This window comes from Kogia breviceps, chromosome 16 (genome assembly GCF_026419965.1).
Source record: "Kogia breviceps isolate mKogBre1 chromosome 16, mKogBre1 haplotype 1, whole genome shotgun sequence".
NCBI classification, from domain to species: domain Eukaryota; kingdom Metazoa; phylum Chordata; class Mammalia; order Artiodactyla; family Physeteridae; genus Kogia; species Kogia breviceps.
The window spans coordinates 6,351,470-6,373,255 of record NC_081325.1 but is presented as its reverse complement, the minus strand read 5'-3'; the positions used below and the strand labels follow the sequence as shown (position 1 = coordinate 6,373,255).

The following is a 21,786-nucleotide window of genomic DNA, read 5'->3' as shown; positions in this document are numbered from 1 at the left end:
TGTGTAGGCCCAAGCGTATCTTCTCTACATGCTGAGATGATTGCACTGAGTGAACTATGTAGGGCTGTCTAGATGTATAAAACTGCATCAATATAAAGTAGAATATATTAAAAATTCCTTTCTAAGAGCAAAAGATCAAATCACTTTCTAATTGGAAGGAAGGGTAAGAAGAAGAATGAAGGTGCCCAGGGCCCATCCACAGCTACACCAGGGCCGATGATGTGGACCCCAACTGAATTCCAGAGCCTCGAGCCAAACCTTTTCCTATATATTATTACATTATTTAAAATTTTTGAATTGTTTTGGAGTGTTGTCCATGAATTGGATTTTTCCTCAGTATTCTAAGAATTATAAAGAGAAAAATGGTCTTTTCCCTTATACTGTCTGAGTTTTTGGAACCAACCTTTGTTAATTAGTTTACAGATAACAGGATTTACGGGGAAGTAATCACTTGGTGGCTCATTTTTCTTGCTCCGTTATTTGAACAGGTGACATCTTGTTGAATATCAATGGCATCGATTTGACCAGTTTAAGTCACAGTGAGGCTGTGGCTATGCTGAAGGCCAGTGCCACGTCACCCACGGTGGCCCTGAAAGCGCTGGAGGTGCAGGTTGTGGAGGAGGCCGCCCAAGGCCCAGATGAGCAGCGCAGCACTGTCAGCGAGAATGAGTATGATGCCAGCTGGTCCCCGTCGTGGGTCATGTGGCTTGGGCTGCCCAGGTACTGCAGCTTTGCTGTTGTTTTACGGAAAATCGCAATTGCAACCTTCATCAGGTTATATAGCACAGGAAATTCACTCATTGAGGAGGAAAAAAGGCTTTAGTCAGATAAAAGTAGCAACATCAAATCAGGTTAATTTTTTCTTAGGTTATTATATTTAAAAAGGTAAATTTGATAATAAGAACGAAGCTGAAAAGACTTACCTCTGTTTATAAAAATAAATAAAGCTATTCTGTTCATTCCTAGAAAAGGCTCCCCAGTGGGCCAGCTATGAGATTGGGTGGTCAGTAACAGCTGTCCTTTACCAACATTCACTCTGATACATACTTAGACTTCTGTGCATTTTTCACTGGAGAAAACAGGGCAAAGTGTGGGGCCCTTCCCTATCCCAGAAGTATTTCTAAAAGCCCTACTCTTCCTACAAAGGAGTGTAAAACTGAGTTTTTATTGTACATAAGAGTCTTTAGGCCAGACCCTTGGTGTTCAAGCGTTACTGCTCTTGACCCCCTTTAGGAGGAGGTCACAGCTCATGACCGGCTCACCAGACAGGACATTCTGTAGTTGGTCGGTGTCTGGTCGTCAGACATTCTGGAACCTCCAGGTGGTAGTTGTGTAATTTGGTATTGAGGTAGAGAGGATGTGAATTACCATCTTCATTTGTTTCCAACTCAGTTTAGATTCTTACTGTACAGAAGAATCCTGAAACTGAAATATGAAACATTTTGACTTTTAAACTGTTATGAAAATGACTGATCCTTTAAAATAAGAAATAAGAATATGCCCGTTTCTGAGCCATCTAGCTTCATGTGGAATAAATTTATAATAATTAGCATCTATACAGTGCTATATGGTTTATAAAGTACTTTCACATAAAGAATAACACAAAAAGCAAGGATATTATTGGATTTCATTTATTAATTTAACTTGCTGACTAGTCCTCTCAGTTAAAAGGAAAAAAAAAAGAGGGCATAAAACTGTAATAGAATAACTGTTTCAGGCAACTCTAGGGCCCTTGTGGAGAGAGATTTTTCATGACAGGGATGATTAAATGCTTCATGTTTATTCTGTGCACCAAAACTGATTTTTTCCCCATTAAAATGTCAACATAGATTTAAATGGTTCCTGTTCAACTCCTGCAGACATGCCATCTAAGTTGTGAGGTGTCAGCTCTCAGAAGGAACCTAACTGATCTTACTAAACACTCAGCCCAGAACTTTGTGTGTGAAGTTGTACCCTCATGCTGAGCAGTCCTGCCCAAGTGCCCAACTCTGCTGCTGCACAGGCCAAGACCAATGGCGTCCTAGAGAAACCTCCATGCTTCGTATAGCTTTCCTTATTTGTTATTCCAGGCTAGTTTTGGGGTCAGTATCTCTTCCTTTGTTCAGAGCATTTTCTGATGTGCCAGGAAGAATAACAAAGATTTTAGATGAGAAATGCACAGGATAGTACAAGGCAGAGTCCATATCAAATTACCAATGGCATTTTTCACAGAACTAAAACAAAAAATTAACATTTGTATGGAAACCCAAAAGACCCCAAATAGCCAAAGCAATCCTGAGAAGGAAAAATGGATAAGTGATCAAGATGGTGAAGTAGTAGGACATGAAGCTCACCTTCTCCCCAAAATACATCTACATGTGGAACAGTTCTCACAGAGTATCTACTGAATGCTGGCAGAAGACCTCAGACTGCTGAAAAGGCAAGAAAATCTTCACATAACCAGGTAGGACAAAAGAAAAAAGAGAAATAAGAAAGTGAGAAAGGAATCAGGACGAAGTGAGAAAGGAATCAGGAAGGGACCTGTGCCCCTGGGAGGGAGCTGTGAAAGAGGAAAGGTTCCTGCACCCTGGGAGGCCCCCTCATCAGTGGGGAAATCAGCCAGGACAGAAGGGGAGCTTCAGAACCTCAGAGGAGAACACAGCAGCTGGTTTTATGGCAGCCAGAGCAGTGGAAAGACTGCACAGATGGTCAGTGCCACCACCCTGCACTCCCCAGCCTGAGACACATGTCTGCCGGTGCAGGTGGGTGCTGGAACTTGGCCTTTGGAGATCAGACCTGGGGAGAGGACCAGGGTTGGCTGTGCAGAAACAGCCTGGGGTGGGGATGGGGGATGAAATCTACTGCGACTGCACCTGAGGGTGTACATGGAGGAAGCCTGGGCCACCTTAGAGGCCAGGCACCATTGTTTAGGGGATGCACAAGGTGGGGGGCAGGACCTTCCATCGTAGCCTTTTCCCTGTGTTTGCGCTCAGAGGTCAGGACACTGCCTGCACGGGCTCCAGGAACAGTAGCAAGCCGCCTGCTGCCCAGCTACCAGGAGCACTCACAAGCCACTACCACCTCCCTCCTGGACTACAGGAGTGATCGTGAGCTACCTCCGCTCCCATCACGTGCTCCAGGGGTGAGCCCGAGCTGCCAACACCACCAAGAATCCCAGGACCAGCCATCAGCACACCCCCTATCAAGGGGATAGTGACCAGCACAGAAGAGACATGCATCCATACCAAAAACAACCCTTGCACCAAATATATTAAACCCGCACAAGTTACACAGGGATGCCCCTAAATGCCCTCCAAGACCAGAGAGTAAGAGATATATCACTAAATACAATACAAGTAAATATAAGAAATGAAAGTAAAATGGAGAAGCAGAGGAACCACTCCCAATTAAATGACCAAGAGAATTCCCTGGAAAGAACAAACAATGAAACAGACCTCTTCAGTATTTTCATTATCTCCTTGTTGAAATGGGTGTCTGTTAGACTGAAGGAATTAAGAAAGTCTGTGGACAGAAGTACAGAGTGCTGTAAAAATGAGCTAGAAAAATAAGTGACCTGGAAGGTACAATAATGGAAATTACCCAATCAGGACAGCAGACAGAAAGCCAAATGAAAAATAATGAAAGCAATATAAGAGCCCTATGGGATAAAGTGGGCCAATCTACTTATAATAGGAATTCCAGAAGGGAAAGAAGAAGGGGACGGGACCAAAATGTATTTGAAAAAATTGTAGCTGAAAACTTCCCAAACCTAAAGAAGGAAACAGATATCCAGGTACAGGATAAACAAGATAAACCCAAACAGACCTATACCAAGACGTATTATAATAAAAATGGCGAAAGTTAAAGAGAAGATTCTAAAGGCAGCAAGAGAAAAAGGGTTGATAATAAAGGAACCCCCCCATAAGGCTATCAGCTGATTTCTCTACAGAAACATTGCAGGCCAAAAGGGAGTAGCAAGATTTCAAAGTCCTGAAAGGGAAAAATATGCCACCTAAGATACTCTACCCAGCAAGATTATCATTTAGAATAGAAGGAGAGATAAATAATTTCTCAGATAAGCAAAAACTAAAAGACTACAGCAATACTAAACCTATCCTAAAGGAAATATTGAAAGGTCTTCTCCAGATAAAAAAGAACAATCTATAGAGAAAGTCACAAGTAAAAAAGTAAATCACTTAAATAAGCCAGTACACAGATTAAAAAAAAATTCTGTGAAAGTGACGATTATCACAATGAACAGCAAAAGGATGAACATGAAGATGTCAAAGAGGACACCAAAATCATAAAACATGGGGGAGGAGAGTAAGAAAATTTAGACTTTTTTTTTCCTAGAATGTGTTTGGCAGTCATAATATAGGCTCAATCTAAAGCAAATAGATATAGGAATGGGGTGACATACTTGAAAAACAGGGTTAACAACAAATCAAAAGTATACAATAGATTCACAGAAACCAAAAAGAACATATAATACAAAAGAAAATCATTAAACCACTAAAGAAAAAAGAAAAAGGGACGAAGGAGTATAAAACCAATGAGAAAACAAGGTTTAAATGGCAGTAAATACATATCTATCAATAATTACCTTAAATGTCAATGATTAAATGCTCCAATCAAAAGACAGAGCAGCAGATTGGATTTAAAAAAAAAAAACAAAAACAAGAGCCCACAATATGCTGCCTACAAGAGACCCACTTTAGGGCAAAGGACACATACACTGAAAGTGAGGGAATGGAAAAAGATATTTCATGCAAATGGAAATGACAAAAAAGTGGGGGGTGTAATACTCAGACAAACTAGACTTTAAAACAACGGCCATAAAGAAAGATAAAGAAGGACACTATATAATGATAAAAGGATCAGTACAAGAAGAGAATTTGACATTAATCAACATATATGTATGTACCTATTGTAGGAGCACCCAAATACATAAATACTAACAAACAAAGGGAGAAACGGACAGAAATACAATAATAGTAGGAGACTGTAACACCCCACTCACATCAATGGACAGATCTTCTAGACAGAAAATCAGTAAAGCAATAAAGATCCTAACTGATAGAACAGTTAGACTTCATTTATATATTCAGGACATTACAACCCCAGAATACCAGAATACACCATTCTTTTCAAGTGCACATGAAACATTCTCTAGGATTGACCACATACTAGGGCAAAATACAAGTCTCATCAAATTTAAGAGTATAGAAATTATCTGAAGCATCTTTTCTGACCACAATGGCATGAAACTAGGAATTAACCACAGAAAAAGAAATGAGGGGGGAAAAATGGTTACATGAAGACTAAACAATATGCTACTAAAAAACCAGTGGGTCAACAAGGAAATCAAAGAGGAAATTAAAAAACACCTTGAGATAAATAACAAAACACAACCATACAATATCTATGGGATGCAGCAAAAGCAGTTCTTAGAGAGAAGTTCATAGCAATACAGGCCTTCATCTCAAATAAACAACCTAATAAAAGAATAAGAAGGACAAAGAAAACCTAAAATCAGCAGGAGGAGGAGATAATAAAGATCAGAGGGGAAATCAATAAAATAGAGATTAGAAAAACAGTAGAAAAATAATCAGTAAAACCAAGAGCTGGTTCTTTGAAAGGACAAACAAAATTGACAAACCTCTGGCCAGGCTCACCAAGAAGAAAAGAGAAAGAACCCAAATATACAAAATAAGAAATGAAAAAGGAGACATAACAATCAATAGCGCAGAAATACAAAAACCATAAGGGAATACTATGAAGAAATGGACAAGTTTCTAGAAACAAACAGCCCACCAAAACTGAATCAAGAAGAAATAGGTAATCTGAACAGAGCAGTCACTAGAAGTGAAATAGAATTTGCAATTTTAAAGTTCCCTACAAACAAAAAGTCCAGAACCCAGATGGTTTCTACAGGCGAATTCTACCAAACATACAAAAAGGAATTGATACTGATACTTCTCAAACTCTTCCAGAAAACTGAAGAGGAAGGAACACTCCCAAAGACATTCTATAAAGCTGTCACCACCCTGATACCCAAACCAGAGAAAGACACGACCAAAAAAGAAAACTACAGACCAATATCTTTGATGAATATAGATGCAGGAATTCTCAAGAAAATAACACATAAGATCATAGACTATGACCAAGTGGAACTCCCCCCAAGTTCGCAAGGATGGTTCAACATATGCAAATCAATCAATGTGATATACCACATCAACAAAGGACAAAAACCACATAATCATCTCAATAGATGGAGAAAAAGCATTTGACGAAATTCAACATCCATTCATGATTTAAAAAAAAAAACTCTTACGAAAGTGGGTATAGAGGGAACATATCTCAATATAGTAAAAGCTATTTATGACAGACCCACAGCCTATATAATACTAAATGGTAAAAAGCTGAAAGCCTTCCTGCTAAAATCTGGAACAAGACAAGGATGCCCACTTACCTCTTCTATTCAACATAGTATTGAAAGTCCTAGCCTCAACAATCAGACAAGATAAGGTATCCAGATTGGAAAGGAAGAGGTAAAATTGTCATTATATGCAGATGATATAATACTATATGAGAAAATCTCCACACAAAAACTACTAGAACTGATCAACGAATTCAGCAAGGTAGCAGTATACAAGATTAACATTCAGAAATCAGTTGCTTTTCTTTACACCAACAATGAACTATCAGAAAGGGAATGTAAAAAACAATACCTTTTAAAATAGCACCTCCCAAAATAAAATACTTAGGAATGAACCTGACCAAGGAGGTGACAGACTTATATGCTGAGAACTATAAAACATGAATAAAGAAACTGAAGATGACTCAAAGAAATGGAAAGATATCGATTGGAAGAACATTGTTAAAATGGCCATACTACCCACCCAAAGCAATCTACATATTTAATGCAATCCCTATCAAGTGACATTTTTCACAGAACTAGAATAATCTAAAATTCATATGGAACCATAAAAGACCCAGAATTGCCAAAGTAATCCTGAAGAAAAAGACAAAGCAGAAGGCATAACCCTCCCAGACTTCAGACAGTACTACAAAGCAACAGTAATTAAAACAGGGTGGGGCTTCGCTGGTGGTGCAGTGGTTGAGACTCCGCCTGCCAATGCAGGGAACACGGTTTCTTGCCCCGGTCCGGGAAGATCCCACATGCCGCGGAGCGGCTGGGCCCATGAGCCATGGCCGCTGAGCCTGCGCGTCCGGAGCCTGTGCTCCACAACGGGAGAGGCCACAGCAGTGAGAGGCCCGCATACCACAAAAAAAACACAAAAAACCCCCCAAAAAACAGGGTGGTATTGGTTTACTGGCACAAAAACAGACATGTGGATCAATGGAACAGAATAGAGAGCCCAGAAATAAACCCATACACCTACAGTCAATCTTTGACAAAGGAGGCAAGAATACACAATGGAAAAAGAGTCTCTTCAGCAAGTGGTGTTGGGAAAGTTGGACAGCTGCATGTAAATCAATGAAGATACACCATACACAGGTCTCACCATACACTAAACTCAAACTGGCTTAAAGACTTAAACATAAGACATGACACCATAAAACTCCTAGAAGAGAACGTATGCAAAACTTTATCTGATGTAAATCATACCAGTGTTTTCTTAGGTCAGTCTCCCAAGGCAATAGAAATAAAAACAAAAAAACAAATGGGAACTAATCAAACTTACAAACTTTTGCACAGCAAAGGAAATCATAAACAAAATAAAAAGACAACCTACGGAAGGGGGAGCGAGAAGATGGCGGAAGAGTAAGACGCGGGGATCACCTTCCTCCTCATGGAGACATCAGAAATACATCTACACGTGGAACTTCTCCTACAGAACACCCACCGAACGCTGGCAGAAGACCTCAGACCTCCCCAAAGGCTCTTGGCACTCCAGCCAGGTGTCAAGGCTGTGTCTCTGAGGTGGGAGAACTAACCTCAGGACACTGGTCCACAAGAGACCTCTCAGCTCCACGTAATATCAAACGGCGAAAATCTCCCAGAGATCTCCATCTCAACACCAAGACCCAGATTCACTCAAGGACCAGCAACGAACAGTGCTGGACACCCTATACCCAACAAAGAGCGAGACAGGTCTACAGCCCCATCCATTGGCAGAGAGGCTGCCTAGAACCACCGTAAGGCTACTGACATCCCCATACACGCCCCCAGACGTGGACCTGCCCACCAGGGAGACGGGATCCAGCCTCATCCACCAGAACAGGGGCACTGGTCCCCCCAACCAGGAAACCTGCTCAACCCACTGAACCAACCTCAGCCACTGGGGACAGCCACCAAAAATAGACAGAAATACGAACCTGCAGCCTGCAAAAGGGAGACCCCAAACACAGTAAGATAAGCAAAATGAGAAGACAGAAAAACACACAGCAGATGAAGGAACAAGATGAAAACACACCAGACCTAACAAAGGAAGAGGTAATAGCCAATCTACCTGAAAGAGAATTTAGAATAATGATGGTGAAGATGATGCAAAATCTTGGAAATAGAATAGACAAATTGCAAGAAACAGTTAACAAGGACCTAGAAGAAATAAAGAGGAAGCAAGTAATGATGAGCAACACAATAAATGAAGTGAAAAATACTCTAGACAGGATCAGTAGCAGAATAACTGAGGCAGAAGGATGGATAAGTGACCTGGACTATAAAATAGTGGAAATAACTACTGCAGAGCAGAAGAAAGAAAAAAGAATGAAAAGAGCTGAGGACAGTCTCAGAGATCTCTGGGACAACATTAAACGCACCAACATTCGAATCATAGGGGTCCCAGAAGAAGAAGAGAAAAAGAAAGGGACTGAGAAAATATTTGAAGAGATTATAGTTGAAAACTTCCCTAATATAGGAAAGGAAATAGTCAACCAAGTCCAGGAAGCACAGAGTCCCATACAGGATAAACCCAAGGATAAACACGCCAAGACACATAATAATCAAACTGTCAAAAATTAAATACAAAGAAAACCTATTAAAAGCAGCAAGGGAAAAACAACAAATAACACACAAGGGAATCCCCATAAGGTTAACATCTGATCTTTCAGCAGAAACTCTACAAGCCAGAAGGGAGTGGCAGGACATATTTAAAGTGATGAAGGAAAAAAACCTACAACCAAGATTACTCTACCCAGCAAGGATCTCATTCAGATTTGATGGAGAAATTAAAACCTTTACAGACAAGCAAAAGCTGAGAGAGTTCAGCACCACCAAACCAGCTTTACAACAAATGCTAAAGGACTCTAAGCAAGAAACATAAGAGAAGGAAAAGACCTACAAGAACAACCCAAAACAATTAAGTAAATGGTAATAGGAATGCACATATCAATAAATTACCTTAAATGTAAATGGATTAAATGCTCCCACCAAAAGACACAGACTGGCTGAATGGATACAAAAACAGGACCCATATATATGCTGTCTACAAGAGACCCACTTCAGACCTAGGGACACTTACAGGCTGAAAGTGAGGGGATGGAAAGATATTCCATGCAAATGGAAATCAGAAGAAAGCTGGAGTAGCAATTCTCATATCAGACAAAATAGACTTTAAAATAAAAACTATTACAAGAGACAAAGAAGGACACTACATAATGATCAAGGGATCAATCCATGAAGAAGATATAACAATTGTAAATATTTATGCACCCAACATAGGCACACCTCAATACATAAGGCAGATACTAACAGCCATAAAAGGGGAAATCGACAGTAACACAATCATAGTAGGGGACTTTAACAACCCACTGTCACCAATGGACAGATCATCCAAAATGAAAATAAGTAAGGAAACACAAGCTTTAAATGATACGTTATACAAGATGGATTTACTTGATATTTATAGGACATTCCATCCAAAAACAACAGAATACACATTTTTCTCAAGTGCCCATGGAACATTCTCCAGGATAGATCATATCTTGGGTCACAAATCTAGCCTTGGCAAATTTAAGAAAATTGAAATCGTATCAAGTATATTTTCTGACCACAACGCTATGAGACTAGATATCAATTACAGGAAAAGATCTGTAAAAAATACAAACACATGGAGGCTAAACAATACACTACTTAATAATGAAGTGATCACTGAAGAAATCAAAGAGGAAATCAAAAAGTACTTAGAAACAAATGACAATGGAGACACGACGACCCAAAACCTATGGGATACAGCAAAAGCAGTTCTAAGAGGGAAGTTTATAGCAATACAATCATACCTTAAGAAACAGGAAGCATCTCGAATAAACAACTTAACTTTGCACCTAAAGCAGTTAGAGAAGGAAGAACAAAAAAACCCCAAATTTAGCAGAAGGAAAGAAATCATAAAGATCAGATCAGAAATAAATGAAAAAGAAATGAAGGAAACAATAGCAAAGATCAATAAAAGTAAAAGCTGGTTCTTTGAGAAGATAAATAAAATTGATAAACCATTAGCCAGACTCATCAAGAAAAAAAGGGAGAAGACTCAAATCAATAGAATTAGAAATGAAAAAGGAGATGTAACAACTGACTCTGCAGAAATACAAAAGATTATTAGAGATTACTACAAGCAACTCTATGCCAATAAACTGGACAACTTGGAAGAAATGGACAAATTCTTAGAAATGCACACAACCTGCCGAGACTGAACCAGGAAGAAATAGAAAATATGAACACACCAATCACAAGCACTGAAATTGAAACTGTGATTAAAAATCTTCCAACAAAACAAAAGCCCAGGACCAGATGGCTTCACAGGCGAATTCTATCAAACATTTAGAGAAGAGCTAACACCTATCCTTCTCAAACTCTTCCAAAAGATAGCAGAAGGAGGAACACTCCCAAACTTATTCTATGAGGCCACCATCACCCTGATACCAAAACCAGACAAAGACGTCACAAAGAAAGAAAACTATAGGCCAATATCACTGATGAACATAGATGCAAAAATCCTCAACAAAATACTAGCAAACAGAATCCAACAGCACATTAAAAGGATCATACACCATGATCAAGTGGGGTTTATTCCAGGAATGCAAGGATTCTTCAGTATATGAAAATCAATCAACGTGATACACCATATCAACAAACTGAAGGAGAAAAACCATATGATCATCTCAATAGATGCAGAGAAAGCTTTTGACAAAATTCAACACCCATTTATGATAAAAACCCTGCAGAAAGTAGGCATAGAGGGAACTTTCCTCAACATAATAAAGGTCATATATGACAAACCCACAGCCAGCATTGTTCTCAATGGTGAAAAACTGAAACCATTTCCACTAAGATCAGGAACAAGACAAGGTTGCCCACTCTCACCACTCTTATTCAACCTAGTTTTGGAAGTTCTAGCCACAGCAATTAGAGAAAATAAAGAAATAAAAGGAATCCAAATAGGAAAAGAAGAAGTAAAGCTGTCACTGTTTGCAGATGACATGATACTATACATAGAGAATACTAAGGATGCTACCAGAAAACTACTAGAACTAATCAATGAATTTGGTAAAGTAGCAGGATACAAAATTAATGCACAGAAATCTCTGGCATTCTTATACACTAATGATGAAAAATCTGAGAATGAAATTAAGAAAACACTCCCATTTACCATTGCAACAAAAAGAATAAAATATCTAGGAATAAACCTACCTAAGGAGGCAAAAGACTTGTATGCAGAAAACTATAAGACACTGATGAAAGAAATTAAAGATGATACAAATAGGTGGAGAGATATACCATGTTCTTGGATTGGAAGAATCAACATAGTGAAAATGACTCTATTACCAAAGCAATCTACAGATTCAGTGCAATCCCTATCAAATTACCACAGGCATTTTTTACAGAACTAGAACAAAGAATTTCACAATTTGTATGGAAACACAAAAGACCCCGAATAGCCAAAGCAATCTTGAGAACGAGAAATGGAGCTGGAGGAATCAGGCTCCCTGACTTCAGACTCTACTACAAGGCCACAGTAATCAAGACAGTATGGTACTGGCACAAAAACAGAAATACAGATCAATGGAACATGATAGAAAGCCCAGAGATAAACCCACACACATATGGTCACCTTATCTTTGATAAAGGAGGGAAGGAAACACAGTGGAGAAAAGACAGCCTCTTCAATAAGTGGTGCTGGGAAAACTGGACAGCTACCTGTAGAAGTATGAAATTAGAACACTCCCTAACACCATACACAAAAATAAACTCAAAATGGGTTAAAGACCTAAATGTAAGGCCAGACACTATCAAACTCTTAGAGGAAAACATAGGCAGAACACTCTACGACATCAATCACAGCAAGATCCTTTTTGACCCATCTCCTAGAGAAATGGAAATAAAAACAAAAATAAACAAATGGGATCTAATGAAACTTAATAGCTTGTGCACAGCAAAGGATACCATAAACAAGACCAAAAGACAACCCTCAGAATGGGAGAAAATATTTGCAAATGAAGCAACTGACAAAGGATTAATATCCAAAATTTATAAGCAACTCATGCAGCTCAATAACAAAAAAACAAACAACCCAATCCAAAAATGGGCAGAAGAACTAAAATAGACATTTCTCCAAAGAAGATATACAGATAGCCAACAAACACATGAAAGAATGCTCAACATCATTAATCATTAGAGAAATGCAAATCAAAACTACAATGAGATATCATCTCACACCGGCCAGAGTGGCCATCATCAAAAACTCTAAAAACAATAAATGCTGGAGAGGGTGTGGAGAAAAGGGAACACTCTTGCACTGTTGGTGGGAATGTAAATTGATAGAGCCACTATGGAGAACAGTATGGAGGTTCCTTAAAAAACTACAAATAGAACTACCATATGACCCAGCAATCCGACTACTGGGCATATACCCTGAGAAAACCATAATTCAAAAAGAGTCATGTACCAAAATGTTTATTGCAGCTCTATTTACAATAGCCAGGACATGGAAGCAACCTAAGTGTCCATCAACAGATGAATGGATAAAGAAGATGTGGCACATATATACAATGGAATATTACTCAGCCATAAAAAGAAATGAAACTGAGTTATTTGTAATGAGGTGGATAGACCTGGAGTCTGTCATACAGAGTGAAGTAAGTCAGAAGGATAAAAACAAATACCGTATGCTAACACATATATATGGAATCTAAAAAAAAAAAAATGTCATGAAGAGATTAGTGGTAGGATGGGAATAAAACACAGACCTACTAGAGCATGGACTTGAGGATATGGGGAGGGGGAAGGGTAAGCTGTGACGATGTGAGAGAGTGGCAGGGACCTATACACACTACCAAATGTAAATTAGATAGCTAGTGGGAAGCTGCAGCATAGCACAGGGAGTTCACCTCTGTGCTTTGTGACCACCTAGAGGGGTGGGATAGGGAGGGTGGGAGGGAGGGGGACACAAGAGGGAAGAGTTATGGGAACATATGTATATGTATAACTGATTCACTTTGTTGTAAAGGAGAAACTAACACACTTTTGTAAAACAGTTATACTCAAATAAAGACATTAAAAAAAAAAAAAGACAACCTACGGAATGGGAGAAAATATTTGCAAATGGTGTGACCTACAAGGGCTTAATTTCCAAAATATATAAGCAGCTCACAAGTCAACAACAACAAAAAACCCAGTTAAAAACTAGACAGGGCTTCTCTGGTGGCTCAGTGCTTGAGAGTCTGCCTGCCGATGCAGGGGACGCAGGTTTGTGCCCCGGTCAGGGAAGATCCCATGTGCCGCAGAGCGGCTAGGCCCGTGAGCCGTGGCCGCTGCGCCTGCGCGTCTGGAGCCTGTGCTCCGCAACGGGAAAGGCCACAGCGGTGAGAGGCCCGCGTACCACAAAAAAACAAAAAAAAATGGACAGAGGACCTAAATAGACATTTCTCCAAAGATGACATACAGATGGCCTATAAGCACATGAAAAGATGCTCAACATCACTAATTATTAGAGAAATGCAAATCAAAAGTACAATGAGGTATCACCTCACACCAGTCAGAATAGCCATCATTAAAAAGTCTACAAACAATAAATCCTGGAGAGGGTGTGGAGAAAAGGGAACCCTCTTGCATTGTTGGTGAGAGTGTAAATTGGTACAACCACTATGGAGAACAGCATGGAGGTTCTTTTAAAAACTAAAAATAGAGCTACCATATGATCCAGCAATCCCACTCCTGGGCATGTATCCAGAGGAAACTAATTCAAAAAGAGACAACACCCCAGTGTCCACTGCAGCACTATTTACAATAGCCAAGACATGGAAGCAACCTAACTGTCCACGGACAGAGAAATAAAGAATATGTGGTACATGTATACAATGGACTACTACTCAGCCATTAAAAAAAAGAATGAAATAATGCCATCTGCAGCAACATGGATGGACCTAGAGATCATCATACTAAGTGAAGTCAGAGAAAGACAAATATCATATGACATCACTTATACGTGGAATCTAAAATATGACACAAATAAATCTATGTATGAAACAGAGTCACAGACATAGCGAACAGACAGGTGGTTGCCAAGGGGGAGGGGACTGGGGGAAGGGTGGAATGGGAGGTTAGGGTTAGCAGATGTAAGCTTTTGTATATAGAATGGGTAAACATCAAGGTCCTACTGTATAGCACAGAAAACTAGTCGGTATCCTACAATAAGCCATAATGGAAAAGACTACGAAAAAGAATGTATATATGTAAAACTGAATCACTTTGCTGTACAGCAGAAATTAACACAATGCTGTAAATCAACTATACTTCAATTTTAAAATATACTGATCAAAAAAAAAAAAGGAGCTGGAAGAATCAGAGTCCCTGACTTCAGCCTATACTACAAAGCTAGTCATCAAAACAGTATGGTACTGATATAGATCAATGGAACAGGATACAAAGCCCAGAGATAAACCCATGCACACATGGTCACCTTATTTTTGATAAAGGAGGCAAGAATATACAATGGAGAAAAGACAGCCTCTTCAATAAGTGGTGCTGGGAAAACCAAACAGCTACTTGTAAAATAATGAAATTAGAACATTCTCTAACACCATACACAAAAATAAACTCAAAATGGATTAAAGACCTAAATGTAAGGCTAGATACTTTAAAACTCTAAGGGGAAAACATAGGCAGAATACTCTTTGACATAAATCACAGCAATATCTTTTTGGATCCACCTCCTAGAGTAATGAAAATTTTAAAAAAATAAATGAGACCTAATTAAACTTAAAAGCTTTTTGCACAACAAAGGAAACTATAAACAAAATGAAAAGACAAGCCACAGAATGGGAGAAAATATTTGCAAACAATGCGACTGACAAGGGATTAATCTGCAAAATACACAAATAGCTTATGCAGCTCTATATTAAAAAAAACAATCCAATCAAAAAATGGGCAGATCTAAACAGACATTTCTCCAAAGAAGACATACAGATGGCCAAATAGCACATGCAAATAGGCTCAGAATTGCTAATTATTAGAAAAATGCAAATCAAAATTACAGTGAGGTATCACCTCACACCAGTCAGAATAGCCATCATTGAAAAGTCTACAAACAATAAATGCTGGAAAGGGTGTGGAGAAAAGGGAACCCAATAACACTGTTGGTGGGAATGTAATTGGTACAACCACTATGGAGAACAGGATGGAGGTTCCTCAGAGAACTAAAAACAGAGCTACCATACGACCCAGCAATCCCACTCCTGGGCATATATCCAGAGAAAACTGTAATTCGAAAAGATACAGGCACCCCCAATGTTCACTGCAGCCCTATTTACAATAGCTAAGACATGGAAACAACCTAACTGTCCATCGACAGAGGAACAGATAAAGATGCGGTACGTGTACACAATGGAATACTACTCAGCCATAAAAAGAGTGAAATAATGCCATTTGCAGCAACATGGATGGACCTAGAGATTATCATACTAAGTGAAGTCAGACAAAGACAATTATCATATATCACTTACATGTGGAATCTAAAAAAAAAATGATACAAATCAACTTATTTACAAAACAGAAACAGACTCATGGACTTTGAAAACACACTTCCAGTTACCAAAGGGGAACATGGTGGGGAGGGATGAATTAGGAGTTTGGGGTTAACATAAACACACTACTACATATAAAATAGATAACCAACAAAGACCTACTCTATAGCACAGGGAACTCCATGCAATATTCTGTAATAACCTATATGTGAAAAGAATCTGGAAAAGAATGGATATGTATATACATATATAACTGAATCACTTAGCTGTACACCTGAAACACGGTAAATCAACTATATTCCAATATAAAATTTAAAAATAGAAAAATACACAGGATAGTAAAACCTATTTTTGAGCTCACCTATGTCAAAAGAGTACCTGTCAATAAACAGCCACTGTTCTGTGGATTCTCGGAGGTCTCTATTGTATGCCAACCCGTATTCAACAACTGTGGGTCAGAGGGGCTGCCACCTAGGGTAGCAGCTCTGGCTTTCCTAAGAGGGAGGCTCTTCCACTATGATTTGCTGGGTGTACCAGACAGCTGTTCATTTGTGTTTTGTTTTTTTGCAGAAGATTCAGAATAATGAAAATAACCTGCACTGTCCTAAAATATCAGGCCACTGTGTGGGACTCTTCTCCAACCCAGGAGCCTTTTTAAGTGCTGATCAGAGCTAAGACAGTAGACCAGACGAGAAGTTCTAGCACGTGGTTTATTGCTCCCCAACAGTGATGCACAGAACATGGTGTGTCGTTACCACAAAGGTGAACAGGCTATAAAAAGCCTTCCCACTCATTTTTCTTGATTTGTTTTTGTTTATAGTGCCCTTCACAGCTGCCATGATATAGTTTTGCGAAGAAGTTACTTGGGAAGCTGGGGCTTCAGTATCGTTGGTGGATATGAAGAAAACCACACCAATCAGCCTTTCTTCATTAAAACCATTGTCTTGGGAACTCCTGCTTATTACGATGGAAGATTAAAGTGAGTCTTGTTATGTTTAATGATGTACTTTTTGTCTCTTCTAGACTGGGGTCAGCTCCAAATCCAGCCTGATGTCTGTTCTTATAAAGTTTTATTGGAACATGCCCACGCTCACTCGTTTGCGTATCACCCATGGCTGCTTCCGAGCCACGATGGCAGAGCCGAGTGGCTGTGACAGAGACCAGTGATTCGCAGAGCCTGGGATATTTATCTACCATCTGGCCCTTTATAGAACAGTTTGCCAGCCCTGATCTAGACTGAAGCATCACCTTTACCATCTTGGCACTCATAGGTTCAGTGCCTGCTATTAGATTAACAAAATAAAGCTGAGTCACTTGGACACACTGTGTGACATGACAACTTGCTCTGAACACTTGGGTCCAGTCCTGTCACTAGGTAACTTTTTCTCTACAACACTTATCTCAGCCTAACATTCAATTTATGCAAGTCCGCACGGGCGGGATTTTGTTGCATTTCTTGTTGCGTCCCTGGCAGCCATCTCAGGGCCTCGCGTATGTAGCAAAGTCTTCGTCAGTACTGGGTGGATGATGTGTGTGCCATGCACAGGACGAGGTGCTGGGCGCGGGTTACTGAAGCTTCTTAGCAGCCTGGGAGGTCGGTGCTGCTGTGGTTCCTATTGTATACGCAAGGTAACTGCGGCTTTGACAGGTTAAAAACCTGCCCACAGTCGGACAGCTGGAAGTAGCTGACAGTGATTTAAACCAGGACCGTGTGGCTCGGCGCCTTCGCCATTCAGCCCCACTGCTGCCACCACTGGGCAGAAAGTACTCTCTCAGTCTCTGTGCCGCCTCTTTTTCAAAGCTCAGGAGCTGTGAGAAGGAAGAGGTGTTGTATCAAGAGATCATACAAACAGAGGGGACGGGTGACTGCGTTCTTAGTGCCTAGTTTTGGATGAAAGAAACGGTTCTTAAAAAGTGGATGCTGGGCTTCCCTGGTGGCGCAGTGGTCGGGGGTCCGCCTGCCGATGCAGGGGACGCGGGTTCGTGCCCCGGTCCGGGAGGATCCCACGTGCCGCGGAGCGGCTGGGCCCGTGAGCCATGGCCGCTGCGCCTGCGCGTCCGGAGCCTGTGCTCCACAACGGGAGAGGCCACGACAGTGAGAGGCCCGCGTACCGCAAAAAAAAAAAAAAAAAAAAAAAAGTGGACGCTGACAGCCTAGTCAGAGTGCTGCACAAATGGGGAGTTTACACTGCGTGCAAACACAAAGTGACAGTGACAGCTCGAGAACATCGGGACACGTCGGTCAGGGTTAGTGTGCTCCATTTCAGTCTGATCCTGACACAGATGGAAAAAAAAAAATCATTTTAGGAGGAACGAGCAGTGGGGGGGGGGGACACTTAACGGGTCTCTTAGCCAAGTTACTCCACCAGTCTGGGTCTCATGCAAATTATAAACTAACTTCCACTTACTTCCAAAAAGAAATTGAAGTAGCTCACAATAAAGTAGCATATTTGTATTCAAACTAAAGACTAGAAATCATAAAGGCTACAAAGGTCTTCAGATTCATCGTCCGTTTGTGGTAATTCGTCTTGGAAGCCAGTGAGCATCCGTAGCTGAAAGAGGAGCTGTGGGTCTGATTCGCAATTTAATTGAGCCTCAAATATATGAGCTGTAAGAATGAACAACGAAAATCAGCAACACCGTCCAAATGTATCTGTCATCTGGTATTTTTTTAAAGAGGCAGCAGATTTATTCTCTTAACTATATGTTGCTTAAGCTTATATGAAAATTATTTTGCTTGTCCTTAAAATCATCTACCAGTTAGAGGAGAGGCTGGCAAGGGGTGTCCGTGATTGGTGAGGGAAAGCCAACGTAGGCTTAAAAATCACCCCAGATGTCTCTCGAAGTAAACAGTGTAGCCTAGTCATTGACAGTGGTTAAGTGTGGTTTTCCTGCGAAGCAAGTCCTGGGGTAACTGTTGCAGGATCATGGAAACAATGACTGTCTCTGTCTGTCGTTGTGCAGGTGTGGAGACATGATCGTGGCCGTAAACGGCCTGTCGACCGTGGGCATGAGCCACTCGGCGTTGGTCCCCATGCTGAAGGGGCAGAGGAGCAAAGTCACGCTGACAGTGGTCTGCTGGCCCGGCAGCCTGGTGTAGATCCTGGAGTTGGTTTTAAGTCAAACATCTGCCTTTTCTGAGGGCTTGGAAAGAAAACCCTTTGGTTTCGTTGAGTTTGTTTGTTAGGGGCTGCAGACACAGCTGGGTATACGCAGGGTCAAAACCACTAGGCTCGTCCTTTGTTATTTAAACGGTTTCCCTCCTTTTGCCAGCTCAGTGCCCACCTTCCACTAACCCTTGTGAGACCACATTCTCAGAATTCAGATTCTCAGCTGTCAAAATGTGAGCTGTAATAAAGAATGAAGTCTGCCCAAACTGTGAGCCAGCCAGCTGGGTCAGATGACTTCTGGTGGCTCTGTTTTCAGTAACTGAGTCATAAGATGAGTTCCACGTGCCCAAGACGGGCAGCATGTGCTGCCCGTGGGGCGGCAGCGCTGGGAACGGATGCGTTCTGAGTTTGGATGAGGCTTTTCCGGTTTACACCGGTGCCACATTTCAAACCTTCAGACCGTTTATAAGGTGATTTTTCTGGCTTATTTTATTTCTACTTTAATCTCAGTACTCATAGAGGAGGACATTAAGTCTGAGACCCCTAAAGAGATATTTTAAAAATAATGTACCATTATTAGAATAGTAGAGAATAAAAGATAACACTATCCAGTGACAAAGGAATTTGGGAGATAATTATAGTTTAGAGCTGGAGATGGTAAAAGCTGCATTTACTTGGACGGTCCAAAAGCATTAAAGATTCATTTCCAAAAGAATGTTTTGTTACGTAGGAAAATTTTGAAGCAGTTTTTGCTAAAAATTGTTTTCTAGAGCTTGTATTATACTCCTATCAGCAAACGTGGCTGGAAATGTTTCTGTGATTTATGCAATTAAATTAGATGATAAAAATGAAACCATATTGCTGTTAAATGCACATTCATATATATCACAGCTAAGTAGAAGACACACCTTTTTTTTTTTTTATTCTCTTGAGTGTTTTAGAAACCGTTATTTTTCCCCATTATTTCTCTACTTCGTTATTTCAGGAAAAATTCTGAAAGATACTAACATCTGAAACCTGCTATGCCAGATTTTTTAAAAACTTTTCAATCAGTCCTTGGTCACTAGACTAGCTCATGTTTTTTGAAATGTTTTTGAAAACTGACCAGCCTATTTTGTTTGCCCTTTAACCATCACGGTTGTCACTGGAAGCACACATAAATAAGTGAAGAAGAGGACAGCCTTTACCTTATGAATATTATGCATACGTGAAAAAAGTTTCATTTAGAAATCTAGTTCAGAATCTGAGCTAATTTACAAGTGACCTCTAATAAACGGTGTTGGTGATCAGAGAATGTATTTCAGAATACTACAGTATATTATGAAGCATGACCACTTTATTTCAAAACTTAGCCGTGGCCTTGCTGGGGTTCATGGTTTCTGTAGCGTGTCACAGATTATTCCAGTGAGTTTGTTTAACGATTTTAAAAAAAACATATTTCTTGACTAAATAAGAAATAGCAACAATAATCGTTACCGACTTGTTCAACCCCTTAGCGACACTGTATGATCAGCAGTTAACCAAGATACAGTGGAATGCCCTACGCAGTATATTACTGTTATGTGATGATTGGCTTTTGAAGCAATTTGATATTGAAATGCTTTGTTATTCTAATTGACATAGAACAAGGTTTTTTTCCTGCTCCCCAAATAGGATTTTGTAGCCTACTTTGCTATTTTTCAAAACATTTTGTAAGAATGCATCATTCTTGGGGAGTGGTCACCCATCAGCAAATATCCTAACTGCCACTTTGTTATAAATAAACTGCTTACAGCGAACCTGGTGATAAAATGAATATTTTGAAAGACGACTTGTTTTCAATATTATTTTTATCATGGAAATCCTGCAATCAGTTTAAGCTAATTTGGTTTTATTATAAAAGACTATAGCTTTTGGTCAGAATGATATTTGGTGATGGAAACTTGTTCATAATTTATTGATACTGTCAAAATATTTGAATTCTCTCATTTTAAGCTTAGATATTTTGATTTGTTCTGTGCCTTCAGTTTAAATTACTTCAGGATTTTTCAGATGTGTTTAAATAATGGTGTGATAATCATTTAGGATGGAAATAAAAAACATCCTTTCCGTAAGAGCGACATTGTCTGTTATCTTGCACAGCAGATGCTGACTCGTGCGGTCCTTGTTTTTGTTCGTGGCATCGCGTCATCACCACGATATCCCAAACCTGAAGACTTGGGATCGCGAATCCACCCAATTCTCACTGCTGCAGGCAGCACCCAGGCGATCCCTGCTGACACTCGGGGTGTCAGCCTGTGCAGGACCTCTACATGGTGGCCACTGAGCACCAGAAATGTGACTGGTGCCACGTGTTGACATGCTAATACCCTGGATATACTGGGTTGTATAAAGTTATGACCAGTTTTTCACATTAACGCGGTTACTAGAAAACTGAATCACCTCTATGGCTCACCTTGCATTTCTATTGGACGGCAGCACCGGTTTCCTCACCTGCACCTACCAGGCAGTCCTGACACTGGGATTTCTGTTCTTGTAGAGCTTTTCTCACTCCCTGCATTTAAAAAAAAAAAAAAAAAAAGTTTTAGTTGAAAGTTAGCTGCCGATTTCCTAGTAAGTTAAGCTCAAACCAAGGCCTCTGGTCCAACGCCAGTCGGGATTTCCACAGCCCCGGGGCCCCGTTCACCTCCACACGCGCTGGCAGGGTTCCCTCCCGCGTCCCGCAGGTGCTTTC

General features: G+C 40.2%; 1 protein-coding gene and 1 long non-coding RNA gene across 5 annotated transcripts in view; one reads left to right on the top strand and one right to left on the bottom strand.

The window, feature by feature from the left end:
- Positions 1 to 21,164, top strand: part of LNX2 (ligand of numb-protein X 2) — a 94,612-nt gene extending 73,448 nt beyond the window's left edge. For 3 of the 4 annotated variants that reach the window (XM_059042078.2, XM_067016734.1, XM_067016733.1), the window contains 3 exons: positions 489 to 720; positions 16,784 to 16,942; positions 18,928 to 21,164. In XM_059042078.2, the coding sequence (XP_058898061.1) occupies positions 489 to 720; positions 16,784 to 16,942; positions 18,928 to 19,063 (527 nt within the window). In that variant the 3' untranslated portion in view covers positions 19,064 to 21,164. Of the gene's footprint in view, positions 1 to 488; positions 721 to 16,783; positions 16,943 to 16,986; positions 18,079 to 18,927 lie in introns of those variants that run through there. The other variant, XM_067016735.1, reaches the window with a different exon arrangement.
- LOC136792811 (uncharacterized) overlaps positions 1 to 21,786 on the bottom strand; it is a 104,672-nt gene that overhangs the window by 30,298 nt on the left and 52,588 nt on the right. The window contains exon 3 of the long non-coding RNA XR_010837270.1: positions 21,508 to 21,606. This is a non-coding gene — a long non-coding RNA (uncharacterized lncRNA). The remainder of the gene's footprint in view (positions 1 to 21,507; positions 21,607 to 21,786) is intronic.